This window comes from Tamandua tetradactyla, chromosome 5 (assembly GCF_023851605.1).
Source record: "Tamandua tetradactyla isolate mTamTet1 chromosome 5, mTamTet1.pri, whole genome shotgun sequence".
Lineage (NCBI taxonomy): Eukaryota > Metazoa > Chordata > Mammalia > Pilosa > Myrmecophagidae > Tamandua > Tamandua tetradactyla.
In genome coordinates, this window is record NC_135331.1 from 13241944 (window position 1) to 13254597 (window position 12654).

The 12654-nt window shown below is 39.6% G+C and overlaps 1 protein-coding gene across 2 annotated transcripts in view; it reads left to right on the plus strand.

The window, feature by feature from the left end:
• PTPN11 (protein tyrosine phosphatase non-receptor type 11) overlaps nucleotides 1–12654 on the plus strand; it is a 117348-nt gene that overhangs the window by 61168 nt on the left and 43526 nt on the right. For both annotated transcript variants that reach the window (XM_077159891.1, XM_077159892.1), the window contains exon 7: nucleotides 12405–12501. In XM_077159891.1, the coding sequence (XP_077016006.1) occupies nucleotides 12405–12501 (97 nt within the window). The remainder of the gene's footprint in view (nucleotides 1–12404; nucleotides 12502–12654) is intronic.

Consider the following 12654-nt stretch of genomic DNA (forward strand, 5'->3'; position numbering starts at 1 on the left):
TTTTCTACTACTTTCCAGCTTACTCTGATGGTTCTCTATGCTCATTCTGCTTTAAACTCACAGTTTCTTTGCGAGAACATCATTCTCATCCTGAGTTGAATACCCCGAAGTTTGTGTTGCTTTTGAGCTCCAGTTTTCTCTTTTGAATTGTGCGTTCCACATTTCTTGTTGACTTCCAGGTCTCTTCAGACATGAACCTTCAAAGGAGGACCTGTTACTTTCTCTTTCAAACCTAATGCCACCTTTTACTTCCCTGTCTCTCCTGGTTGTACTCTTTATTCTCTGCTTCCTTACTCTTGTATCCTCAAAACACCCTTTAACTCCTCTCTTTCCTCTTTCTCCCATACCTTGGCATTCACCAAGTTCTGTTTATTTTTTTCTTTCCTAATGTCTCTCTGAAGGAAAGACAGAAGGAAGGAAACTAGCATTAGTTGTCTACTTTGTGCTGCACTTTGGGCTAGGGACTTTGATAAAGTCATCTCATTGCATCCTAGATCTTGTAAGGTAGGTGGAGGAATTCCCAGTTTGAGAGAAGAGGAGATATTTGCTCTGAGAGATTAAGGCACTTGCCTAGGACCACCCAGGCAGACAGTGGAAAGGACAGGAGTCTAGCCTGGTGCCGGGGTTCAGGCTGTCATTGCCTCAGAAGACATGAGCTCCATCCTTTCTGCCTCTGACCTTCCATTCACCTTTCCTCTGCTCTCAGCATTTCTCATGTCACTCTTCTGCTCAAACACCTGCAGTGGCTCCTAGAGGCATAGAATTTTCAGCAGTAGAGGATACCTGTTCAAACCTTCATTTTAAAAACAAAGAACCTGAAGCTCAGAAGATGTGAGAAAGTTGACCTAAGGGCGTGACTGGTAAATGGTTGGCTGAGGTTTGAATTTCCAGGACTTCAGACTGCAAGGCTGTATTATGTAATGTTTCCCATCACTCAGCCGTTGAAGTTCTTCTGTTCAGCTTTGAGCACCCTCCACTGTTTCTTGTTCTTCCTATTTAGCCTCACTTGTCCAACTCTTTCCTAGCGCACAGCTTCTAGACTCATCAAGACACACTCCATCACCCTCCCACAAACTTGCAGGCCTTTTAGCCACCTTGGCATGTGTCCTAGTTTGCTAGCTGCCAGAATGTGATATACCAGAAACAGAATGGTTTTTAAAAAGAGGACTTTATTAACTTGCAAATTTAGTTGTAAAGTTGTGAAAATGTCCAAATTAAAGCAAGGATATAGAAACGTCCAATCTAAGACATCCAGGAAAAGATACCTTGGTTCAAGAAGGCTGATGATATTCAGGATTTCTCTCTCAAACTGGAAAGGTACATGGTGAATATGTTGACATCTGCTACCTTTTTCTCCAGGCTTTTTGTTTCATGAAGCTTCTCTGGGGGCATTTTCTTTCTTCATCTCCAAAGTTCCCTGGCTGTGTGGACTCTCATGGTTCCCGTGGCTCTGTAGCTTTTCAAAATGGGTTCCCTCTTAAAGGGGCCCCGTAAGCAGCTCCACCTTATATGGATGGAGACACATCTCCATGGAAACCATCCAATCAAAAGTTAACACCCACAATTGGGTGGGTCACATCTCTTTGGATAATCACAAAACTCCCACCCAGCAATATTGAATGAGGATTAAAGGACATGGCTTTTCTGGGATACACTACAGGTTCAAACTGGTGCAGCATCTGTTTTCTGCCTTGCTGGGATGCCTCTCTTTTTCAGTTGTACCTATCTAAATCCTTGATTCCTGTTCCTCCACTTTCATTCATGAAATTTTAGTCAGGAGCCATGTCCAGTGGTTTTCAATCAGAGGACTTTGGAAACTTCCTAGGTATTTAGGGATGCAGCCCTGGCATTTGGACTAGACTGGATGGGGAGCAGATATGTTGACTGACTGCATAAATAAGGGATGGGTCCATACGATGAAAAATTGTCCCACTACAATGTTGATAGTATGCCTGGTTATTCTTAGTGTACGACATGGATTGGGGATTAACTTGTTCTTTTTGTGTGTGTGCTATGTGGTAGGAGTCACATTTCATTCTTTTCCATGTGATTATCCTGTTATCATAGCGCTGTTCGATGTGTGTGTCCAATTGCGGGAGCCGGTCCGGTCCGGTGCTCCAGCTTGGGGTCTGTCTCTCAGCGAACGGGGGCACTCGGGCAGTCGCGATCTGCTTTCGGTCCCGGGGGCTCGAAGGTGTGTGAGGGCGCGCAACGCTTAAAGGAAGAGTCGCGGGAACGAGTGGCATTGTTGAAAAAAAATTTTTTTTTTGAGTGCGTGGGCTGAGAATCGAAACTGGGTCTCTTGCAGGGCTGGCAAGAACTAATCATGTACCCCTTTAACCTGTTCTTGATGCTTTCTAAGGTTTAATAGATTGGGGCAAACTTTGAGTCATAAAATTAAGTACCTGTAACTTGCCCATGGCCCTTTGTATTATTATTATTTAGTTTTTTCCTGGAGAAGTTGTAGGATTACAAAAAAATCATGTAGAAAATACATAGTTCCTAGAACCTCCTCACCCACCACACACGTTCTCACAGTTTTGTCTGTTATTAACATTTGGCATTGGTTAGTGCCATTGTTACAAATTGATGAAACGCTATTATTATAATTACACTGTTAACTATAGTCCATAGTTGATGTTAGGGCTCACTGTTTGTGGGTGTGTTTGGTTGTTTTTTTCCTTAAATTCTAATAATATGTATATAACCCAAGTTTTCCCCTTTTAATCACAATCAGAAACTCTGTACCAATTAAAAACATTAACTCCCCATTCCATACCTTTCCTCCAGTCCCTAGAAATCTGTCTAGTTCCTCACTCTATAAATTTGTATATTTTACTTAATTTCCTAAAAGTGAGATCATGCAATATTTATCCTTTTGTGTCTAGTTATTTTCACTCAACATGGTATCTTCAAGGTTCATCCATATTGTTGCATGTTTCAGAACTTCATTTCTCTTTACGGCTGAATAATATTCCATCATGTGTATATACTACATTTTGTTTAACTATCCTTCTGTTATTGGGTTGCTTCCATCTTCTGGCAGTTGTGAATAGTGCTGCCATGAACTCGGTATGCAAATATCTGTTTGAGTCCCTGCTTTCAATTCGGTTGGTTGTATATCTAAAAACGGAATTGCTGGGTCATATAGTGATTCTATACTTAATTTTCAGAGGAACCGCCAAACTGTTTCTACAGTGGCTACACCATTTTACATTCCCATGAACAGTGGACAAGTGTTCCTATTTCTCCATATCCTCTCCAAAACTTATTTTCTGTTTTTAAAATAGAAGCCTTTCTAGTGGGTATCAAATGGTATCTTATAGTGCTTTTGATTCACATTTCCCTAATGGCTAATGATGTTGAACATCTTTTCATGTGCTTATTGGTCACTGTATATGATCTTTGGAGAAATGACTATTCGAATCTTTTGTCCATTTTCTAATTAAGTCTTTTTGTTGTTAAGTTGTAGGATTTCTTTATATATTCTAAATAGTAAACCTTCATGGAATATGTTTCTAAATATTTTCTCCCATTCTGTAGGTTGTCTTTTTACTTTCAGTATGACGGCCTTTAATGCACAGAAGTTTTAAATGTGGTTGTTTCATTGATCTATTTTATTGCCCCCTCTAATTCCTATAAGTACATTTCCTCCTCCTTCTAAGTGCTCTATTATAATGACTTAAAACAGGTAATCCTTTACTCCAGAATGCTTTAACTTAATAGTTTCTTATACTGCTTTAGCTGTCCTCAAGCTTCTTCCTACAGAGAAAGCTCTGGGAGGGTGAACCATAGAGGAATTTTTTAGTTTAGTCTTTGGGTTACTCTATTCCTTCTGGAGTAGGGCCAGGAAACCACCACCGGAGCACAGGCTGTGGCTTCACTCCATACCAGGGAGTGGGTGAGTGCAGAAGGCAACAAGTGTGCCAGGAGCTTCTCCCACCAATTTTTTAAAGCTTCATTTAATTGATTTGGCATTTCCCAAGTTACTACAACCTTTTAACTGTTTTCCAGAGTTCTAAGGTAAATGGCTCTTTGCTAATTGTTCAAAGATTCTGTAGGGGAACGATACCCTGGAACGTCTATGCCTCCATCTTGGTCAACCACCCTCTGGTACTTTTGAAGGTTCATGGTTTAGTACATACACTTAGGCTGTGGTACTCAGGAAAACTGGTTATCTTGCAGCCTCTGGCCCAGCTTTGTGTTGTCTCTTTTGCTCTCAAGTCTTATTGTTAGTGTTCCTGCCAAGGTCTGGTGGAGAATGACGGAGACACAGTGACTTTCAGCTTGATAGATCTTTAGTAACTTTTTGGCCCCCAAGATTTGCTAGTGAGAGGAATCCATGACAGGATTGTAATCCCCTTGAGGGTAGGGGTTGGGGATGCTCTCTGTCTCTTCTGCTGGTTAAGAAGTGCCCCTTAGCCAATAGTTGATTGTCTTGGCTGCAGTTGGGGAGCCTCTGCAGGCAGCATGGAAAGTCACAACTTCTGGTTGCTTTTTTAATTTTCTGTCTGACTCTAGGTGAATGTCAACCTTCTCTTGTGTGAAATGAAGTGTGATTAGGTAACTCGTGCTCCAGGCACATTCGGGAATGGACTGATGGGCACTAAGGAAGGAGCTGGAGGAGGGCTGCACCGTTAGTTATTATTAACCCACAACAGCTGCCAGTTGCCGGCAGTTAGCACCTGACTGTGCTTGAGATGCAGGGGCTTGGGGCCTGTACTTTGTGGAAATCTCTGGACTTAAAGGCTTTTTTTGTCCTCACAGCAGAGGCGATTGGGAATTCTGTGTAGGCTAAGGGAAGCGCCTGTAGATCTGAGTGGATGGAGTTGTCAGATGCTCTGGGTGCTAATGAGGATGTCCCTGGCCTGGAGCTCTGATTGTATGCTGGCCAAGCATCTGCTTTGGGTGGTACCCATTATAGTAAATGACAGAATTAGCAGATGGGAATGGTTTTCTGCTTTTAATCCTTATTTAGTCCTTTTGACATGGTCTCAGGGAGTATCTGTACGGTACTGATGTGCCTTTGACATCTACCTCTAACGCTTGCGAGTCTCTGCTTTTTACAAGAAGTCTCAGGCGTTAAACAGTATCTAGGTAGAACTGGATAATTTGCTTCATTATATTCTTTTTCTGGTTACCTACTGTATATGCTGGTGATACTGGTTTTCCTTTGTGCTGGTAATATGAAGTTTCCTCTTGAAATACATCTTATAAAGGGAAAAAAGAGGAGGTGAGTTAAAAAAATAAGTGATATAGCAGCTGTTTGTGTAGAGATGGCAAAGTATCCTGGAGGTGCTTTTAAAAAGACTGAAGATTGGAAAATACTGTTCTGGTATTTTGCATAAAACATTTTTTCTTTATTTTGAAATCTGGGTTAATGGTGTCAGAATTGGATTCTAAGTGTGGGACCTTTAAGTGCTGAGAGTAGCACTGGTGATGATCTCTGGTTTGTGTGTCTCCTACTTCTCTCCATCACCTCCTCATTTGATCTTTGTGCACATGTATTTTTAATGCATTTTTATTTTTTATTAATTTTTTTGCTAGAGAAGTTGTAGGTTTACAGAAATATATTCATAAAATATATAAAATTCAGAGATCCCGTATGCCATCCTGTTATTAACACCTTCAGCAAACACATTTTGAGTGCCAGGTACATGCTCACTGCTGGATGGGCTGCTAGTGTGGCAAGGCGACCCCTGCTCTTGAGCGATTCACAGACTATCAGGGAAGACAGACTCATGAAGACACAATTATTCAGTGTGACAAGTGTACTCATTGAGGGAAGTGTTGCTGACAGTGGGGCTAAGCCCTTTGTGGCACAAAGAAGGATGTTCTTTCTTTTGCTGAGAGGGCCAGGGGAAACTTCCCAGAAGAGGAAGTGTTTGAAATGAGTCTTAAAGAATAAAAAAATTTTAGATTCACTAGGTGAATCTAAAATTCACTAGATTCACTAGACAAGGAAAGAGAATTCTAGGCAGAGGAAATAGCACATATAACAGCATTGAAGGCATGAAGAAATCTGGTGAACTCAAGACTCACCCTTCTGTATATTTTAGCATGTCTGAAATATAAAGAGTGTTTCTCAAACTTTAATGTGCATTTGAATCACTTGGGGCATCTTGTTAAAATGGAGCTTCTGATTGTATATATTTGGGGCAGGACCTGAGTCTGCGTTTTAAGGGGCTTCCAGTTGCTGCTGCTGCTGAGGCTGCTGCTCAGCAAACCATCCTTTGAGTAGCGGGAGTGCAGGGTTCACGTGACAGTAATAATTTCATGGTAGTAGCCAGCATCTACCTTATGCTTAGTTGTATTCCAGGCCCTGCGATCTCATTTAATCCTTACAGCAACCTTATGGGGTAGGTATTTTGGTTATCTGGTTTTACATTTGAAGAAACTAAGCCACAGACCTCAGTAAGTAACTTGACCAAGGTTACATGGCCAATAAAGGGCAGGCTGGAGTTCAAACCCAGATCTTCCTGGCTCCAGCTTTGTTCTCTTTACTACTCTATTCCACAACCTGAAGGGAAGCAGAAGGGGCTGAAGTTAGAGGCAGGCCTGAACTAGCTCACAGATGAGATGGCCTGTGTGAGTTGAACTTTAAGTCAGAGAGAGCCACTGGAGAGTGATTAAGCAGGAAAAGGACTGGATCAGATTTGCCTTTTATAGAGATTACTCTGGCCATGTGCCTGCCCTCCACAAGTGAAGCATTACTTGAAGTTTGATTCATAAGTGAAAGTTTGAAGCCTTTAGTGCCAAGTTTGTTTTAAATCAAGAATGAATTATTTCCTAGCAACTCCCCGCCACCCTGCACCACCACCCCCCATCCCCAGTGGAGAATTTTTATTGTTGTTTCTGTTCACCTTGTCAATTTTTAAGTGATTGATTCAAGTCATAGTGTTTGAACTTTTTTTTTTTTAATTCTCTTTTGTATTTATTCTGTATATCTGTGCTAGGCAAAGCAAGCACATGGTAAATGCTTTTTTGTGTGATAAATAACATACAAAAAAGCAATAAATTTCAAAGCACATTGCAACAATTAGTTGTAGAACAGATTTCAGAGTTTCGTTTGGGTTACACTTCAGTAATTTTAGATTTTTTACTTCTAGCTGCTCTAAGATACTGGAGACTAAAAGAAATATCAATACAGTGATTCAGCAATCATATTGGTAAACCCTACTTTCTCTATATAACTCCATCATCACGTTTGAATTTCCTTTTTGATTGTCATATTACCTATCTAAAAATCAAGAATGGACTCTCTTTCTAGCATAGCAATATTCCTCAGTAGGACTGACTCACAGTTCAAAGTAAATGCCAGATCTAAGACGCCAACTCTAAGATTACTTTTTAGCTTGAATGACTGTTTAATTGTCAGTTATATATAAATTGTATTTTATTATTGTTCCAGGTTTCAGCTAGCTAAACACTTTTGTTATGAGTTATGTGTCAAGGCTGAATATTGCATTTTGAAATTGAGCATCAAATCCAATTTAAAATCCTTACTTTTATACCTGTCTGTGAAATTCATATAAATGAAATTGAAATATAGCAGGGCTGCTGTATTGTGAAATATTGACTTACTGTAGAAATCTTTAAGAGATAACCATTTTGGCATTGTGTATATGTATATGTATGTATACACACATATATTATCTTTTTTTCTTTTCAGATTGCCTTTCGTTGTCTTGATTTGCTTATTTATGATTATCCATTATTTATTCAATGTAATACTTGTCTGAGACTAATAATGCATGAAAGAGATGCTTTTTATACTTTTGAAAATGAAACGTACCCCTTGACTATCCTTCAGCCTGACTTGTCTACTTTTCTGCCTGATTCTGCAGGTTGTCCCTCTGTATTGTTATTCTTCCTTTGGGACGAGCCCTGCCTGGGGCTGCCTGTTTTTGTCTCTGTCCTTTCTCTGATCGTGCGCCTCATCTCCTTTCCCTGCAGAGATGCCCTTCTTGATTGCTTGGTTCAGGAGCCTAAGCTTTCTCTTCCTCACTCTTTGGTTCCAGTCCTCCTTGAATATGTTTAATCTTCTCAGGTTTGTTTAGGGAGTGGGTGTCTGTGTAGACATAGGCTGGCTGCCTATGGCCCTAATGTGGATTTTGGTGTAAAGCTCTAGAGCCTTGTATGCTTACAATCCATTGGCACCAAAAACTCCTTTACTGCCTTCCATTGTCCAAATTTGAGAACCGACTTTTGGCTTGCTCTGAATAAATGAATGGTACAAGCAGGCACGTCATAAAAGCCTCAGGATAATGGTTCACATCTAACGTTTGTATACATATTCTCTGCACCAGTGCTCATTGGCTTTCATTCTTTTTTTTTTTTTAACTTTTTATTCTGAAAAACTTTCAAATTTAAAAGACATTTACAAATTTAATAAGTACCCCATACAGAGAGTTCCAACATAACCTTCCCCTCTAGATACCCAGATCCACCAATTTTAACATTTTGCCACATTTGCCATTTTTCTTTCCCTCTGTCCCTCCTTACTCCCTCCTTCCTTCTCTCTCTCTTCCTTCTCATGTACTTATATATCTATTTATCAACCCATTTTCTGAGCACTTGAGTATAGGTTGTATACGTCATGTTCCTTGAACATGTTAGACTGTCATGGACATGTTCTAAAAACAAGGACATTCACTTATGTAACTACCTTAAGTGCAGTTATCATTCAAGAAATTTAGCGTTAATATAAAACTTACAAACTTTACCCCTAATTTTTCATTATGTTCCAATATGCTCCTTTGAGCCTTTTCCCCTTCCTTCTTAGATTCTCCATCCAAGATCATGTGGTACATTTTAATTGTGATTGTCTGTTTAGTTGCTCTTCCTTTCTTTTTTAATTGTGGAAACATACATACATTAACTTTCCCACCATAACCACGTTCACAATATTGCGTACCCTCATCTTCCGTTATGAAAACTTTCCCATCTCCCCCAACAGAAACCCCACTCCCATTATGCATTAACTCCCTATTCCCCCAAACTCCTCCTACTCCTAGCAACCTGTATTCTAATTTCTGCTCCATGAGCTTACATATTCTCCGATATTTTCTTGTAGTTAAGTGAGGCTTAAATTTAATATCCTAAAACTATAACAATTTTGTTTATTTTGGTATCAACTTAACTTCAATAGTGTACACAAACTGTTTTCTTACACTTCTTTCTTCCCCTACCTTTATGTAGTTCTTGTCCCAATTGCATGTTTATGCATTATGAGTCCAAAACCACTGATTTTCCTTTACATTTAATGCTTTTACAGTTTAGTCTATAGGAAGTAAAAAGTGGAGTTGGAAACCCAATACAACAGTATTGGCATTTGTATTTACCCCATTGTATTAGTTAGGGTTCGGTGGATAAACACAACCGACACGAGATACCTGTAAATATGAGATTTATAGAAGTGTCTCATGCAACCTTGGGAATGGAAGAGTCAAAATGCGTAGGGCAGGCTGTGAAGCTGGCAGCTCCGATGAATGGTCTCGACAGACTTCACAAGAGAGGCTCACTGGCTGAAGTAACAGTAAAAAAATCTCTCTTCTTTTTAAATAGTCTTCAACTGATTGGATCTTATTTGTGGGAGAAACCGCCTTTAGTTGATAGATGTGATCAACCACAGCTGCGATCAACTGACTGATGATTTTATACACCAGCCTTCTGGTTTATCAACCAGCCACAAAATATCCTTGCAGCAACGGTCAGCCCAGTGCTTGCCTGACCAGACAGCTGGGCATCATCACACGGCCAAGTTGACACCAGAACTCAACCATCACACCCCTTACCTAAATTCTTTGTTTACCTAAATTCTTTGTTTCTTCACACAGCTTTGATCTATAATCTGTTGTTTTTTTCTTTCAATCTGAAGAATTCTCTTCAGCACCTTTTGTAGGGCAGTCTAGTATTGATGAAGTTCCTTGGCTTTTGTTATCTGGGTATGTGTTAATCCCTCTTTCAATTTTGAAGGGCAGTTTTGCCAGATACAGAGTTCTTGGTCGGCAATTTTTTGCTTTCTGCACTTTAACTATGTCTTTCCCCTGCCTTCTTGCCACATGGTTTCTAATGAAAGTCAGGACTTAATCTTACTGAGGCTCGCTTGCATGTGACACATAGCTTCTCTCTTGCAGCTGTCAGAATTCTATCTTTGATATTCTACAGTTAGATTATAACCTGGTACAATGTGGGTCTATTTGGGTTTATCTTGTTTGGAGTTTGTTGTGCGATTTGGATGTATATATTCATGTCTTTCATTACATCTGGGATGTTTTCACCCATATTTCCTTGAATATGCTCTCTGCTACTTTCTTCTTCTGAGATTCCCACAATGCATATATTGGTAAGCTTGATAGTATCCCACAGGTTCCTCAGACTCTGTTCACTTTTCTTCATTCTCTCTTCCTTCTTACTACTCAGATTGGATGATTTCAGTTGTCATCTTCAAGTCCATTGGTTGTTTCTTCTGCCAGCTCCAATCTGCTGTTGAGCCCTTCTTGGGAATTTTAAATGTCTGTTATTGTGGTCATCAGCTCTGTTTGGTTCTTTTCATAATTTCGATCTCTCTGTTGAGACTCTTTGTGTTCATCTGTTGTTTTCCTGATCTCCTTTAGTTCTTGGTCCATATTTTCCTTTGGCTCTTTGAGCATATTTAGAACCATTTAAAAAAAATCTTGTCTAAAATGTCCCAGGTATGATCTTCCTCATTAATGGTTTCCAAGCTTTAATCTTCTCCTTTGTCTTGGCCATTACTTCTTGTTTCTTTGTACATTTTGCAATCTTGTTGAAAGCTGGACATTTTGATATTTTAATGTGCTATCAGTTGAATTTAGACTTTGAGATATCTGTTGTTAAGCTTATATCCATGTTATCAGAATTTCCTTGAATGCCAGGAGCTAACAAAAGCAACAACAAAAAAGAAGTAGCAAAAAAAGAGGAAAACCATTTCCCAGTCTTTGTAGACTGATCTGTGTAAGTGTTCTCCTAAGGCTTCACTATACAGTGAGTTTAGAAGATAGCTCTCTAGGCCAAAGTATAGGGACCTCCCTGGTCCTTTCTGTGCATGCATCTCATTTTGGGCTTATGCCTGTGGCCCTAGAAAGTGCCTCTTTAAACAGATCACATGCCTTCTCTTCCCTAGGAAATAGTTTCCTCACAGTCCCAGGCAGAGCCCCAGGCAGCATGAGTTGCCTGCTCTCCTGCAGCATTCTGAAGGTGAATTCTGTGAGCTGCCTCCACAAATAGTGCAAGTTCTGGAACAGCAAGTCCCTCAGGTCAATACCAAAGATTTTGCAAGACATACAAGGTTTCAGAATGTGCATAAAGGTCACTCTGGTCTCTCCAGTACCAGGACAGAGACTTGTACTGGGAACCTGGGCCAATCCACACTGAGTCAGTGAGGGGGTGGGAGACAGTCAGGGTACCACGAAAACTAACTGCTTTTAAGTGGCTTTTTCTTGATTCAGTGGTCACCCTGCTACTGCAGTCCTGTAACTGTTTTCTGGAGTTTAAAGAAAGATGTTTCTACTTTTGCTGGTTTTTCAGAGTTTCTGTCATGGGACAGAGCCCTGAAGCATCTAACTCCACCATCTTGAATGAGCAGGCATCTTTCATGCTTAATAAACTGTTACCTTAAAAATGTTTGTCTTGGAAGTATCCTATTTACTGTAGAAAATTTAGAAGAAAAGAAAATTAGATAATTCAAACGAAGAAAAGTCTTTCATATTCTCACTACCCTTGGAAAAAACAATTGGCATTAATTTTTGTGTGTATATCCTCCTGCTGTTTCTTACACACAAAGGTGAATGCAAGCATATGGTTTACACCAGACATTATATACTGTTTGAGATTTTTTTTTTACCTTTTTTTTTCACGTAACACCCAGTCTAATCATCTTTCCAAGACAATAACTATTTTAGCACATCTTTTTTCCCTACATTTTCAACTAGTCATGTATTTTATTTTTTAATTGTTAATATGACATATATATAAAAGAAAGAAAATGCAATAATTTTCAAGGTACACTTCACGTAGTTACAGAACAGATTTCAGAGTTTGTTATGATTACCATTCCACTATTTCAGGTCATTCTTTCTAGCTGCTCCAAAACACTGCAGGCTGGAAGAAATATTTGTTGAGTAGCACGTCTTTTTAAATGTCTGCAAAATGTTCCTTTGTCTTGTTGAATGATGGTTTTATTCAGGCAGCCCTTTCCAGTTGGACATTTTTGTTGTTACTAATGTTTTTGCCACTGTTGATGCAAAATTAAAATGAACACTTTTGTAGATTTTGCACAACTCTGAACATTTCTTGGGATAAATTCCTTAAAGCAGGAGTGCTGATCCAGGGCCTTTTAAAAAAGATTTTTATGTATGATATTTACTTTTGTTTCCTCCTAGACACTACAGCAACAGGAGTGCAAACTTCTCTACAGCCGAAAAGAGGGTCAGAGGCAAGAAAATAAAAACAAAAATAGATATAAAAACATCCTGCCTTGTAAGTATCAATATTCTGTTCAGTAATGTTCCCATAACTTCTTCTGGGGCTTATGCCCTTCTCAGCAGTTCAGAGGACTTAGTTCTTTTATTTATGAGCATTTTCCAAGATAATCAGCTTGGTGGGAATTGATGACCTCGTTCCCTGAGTTCC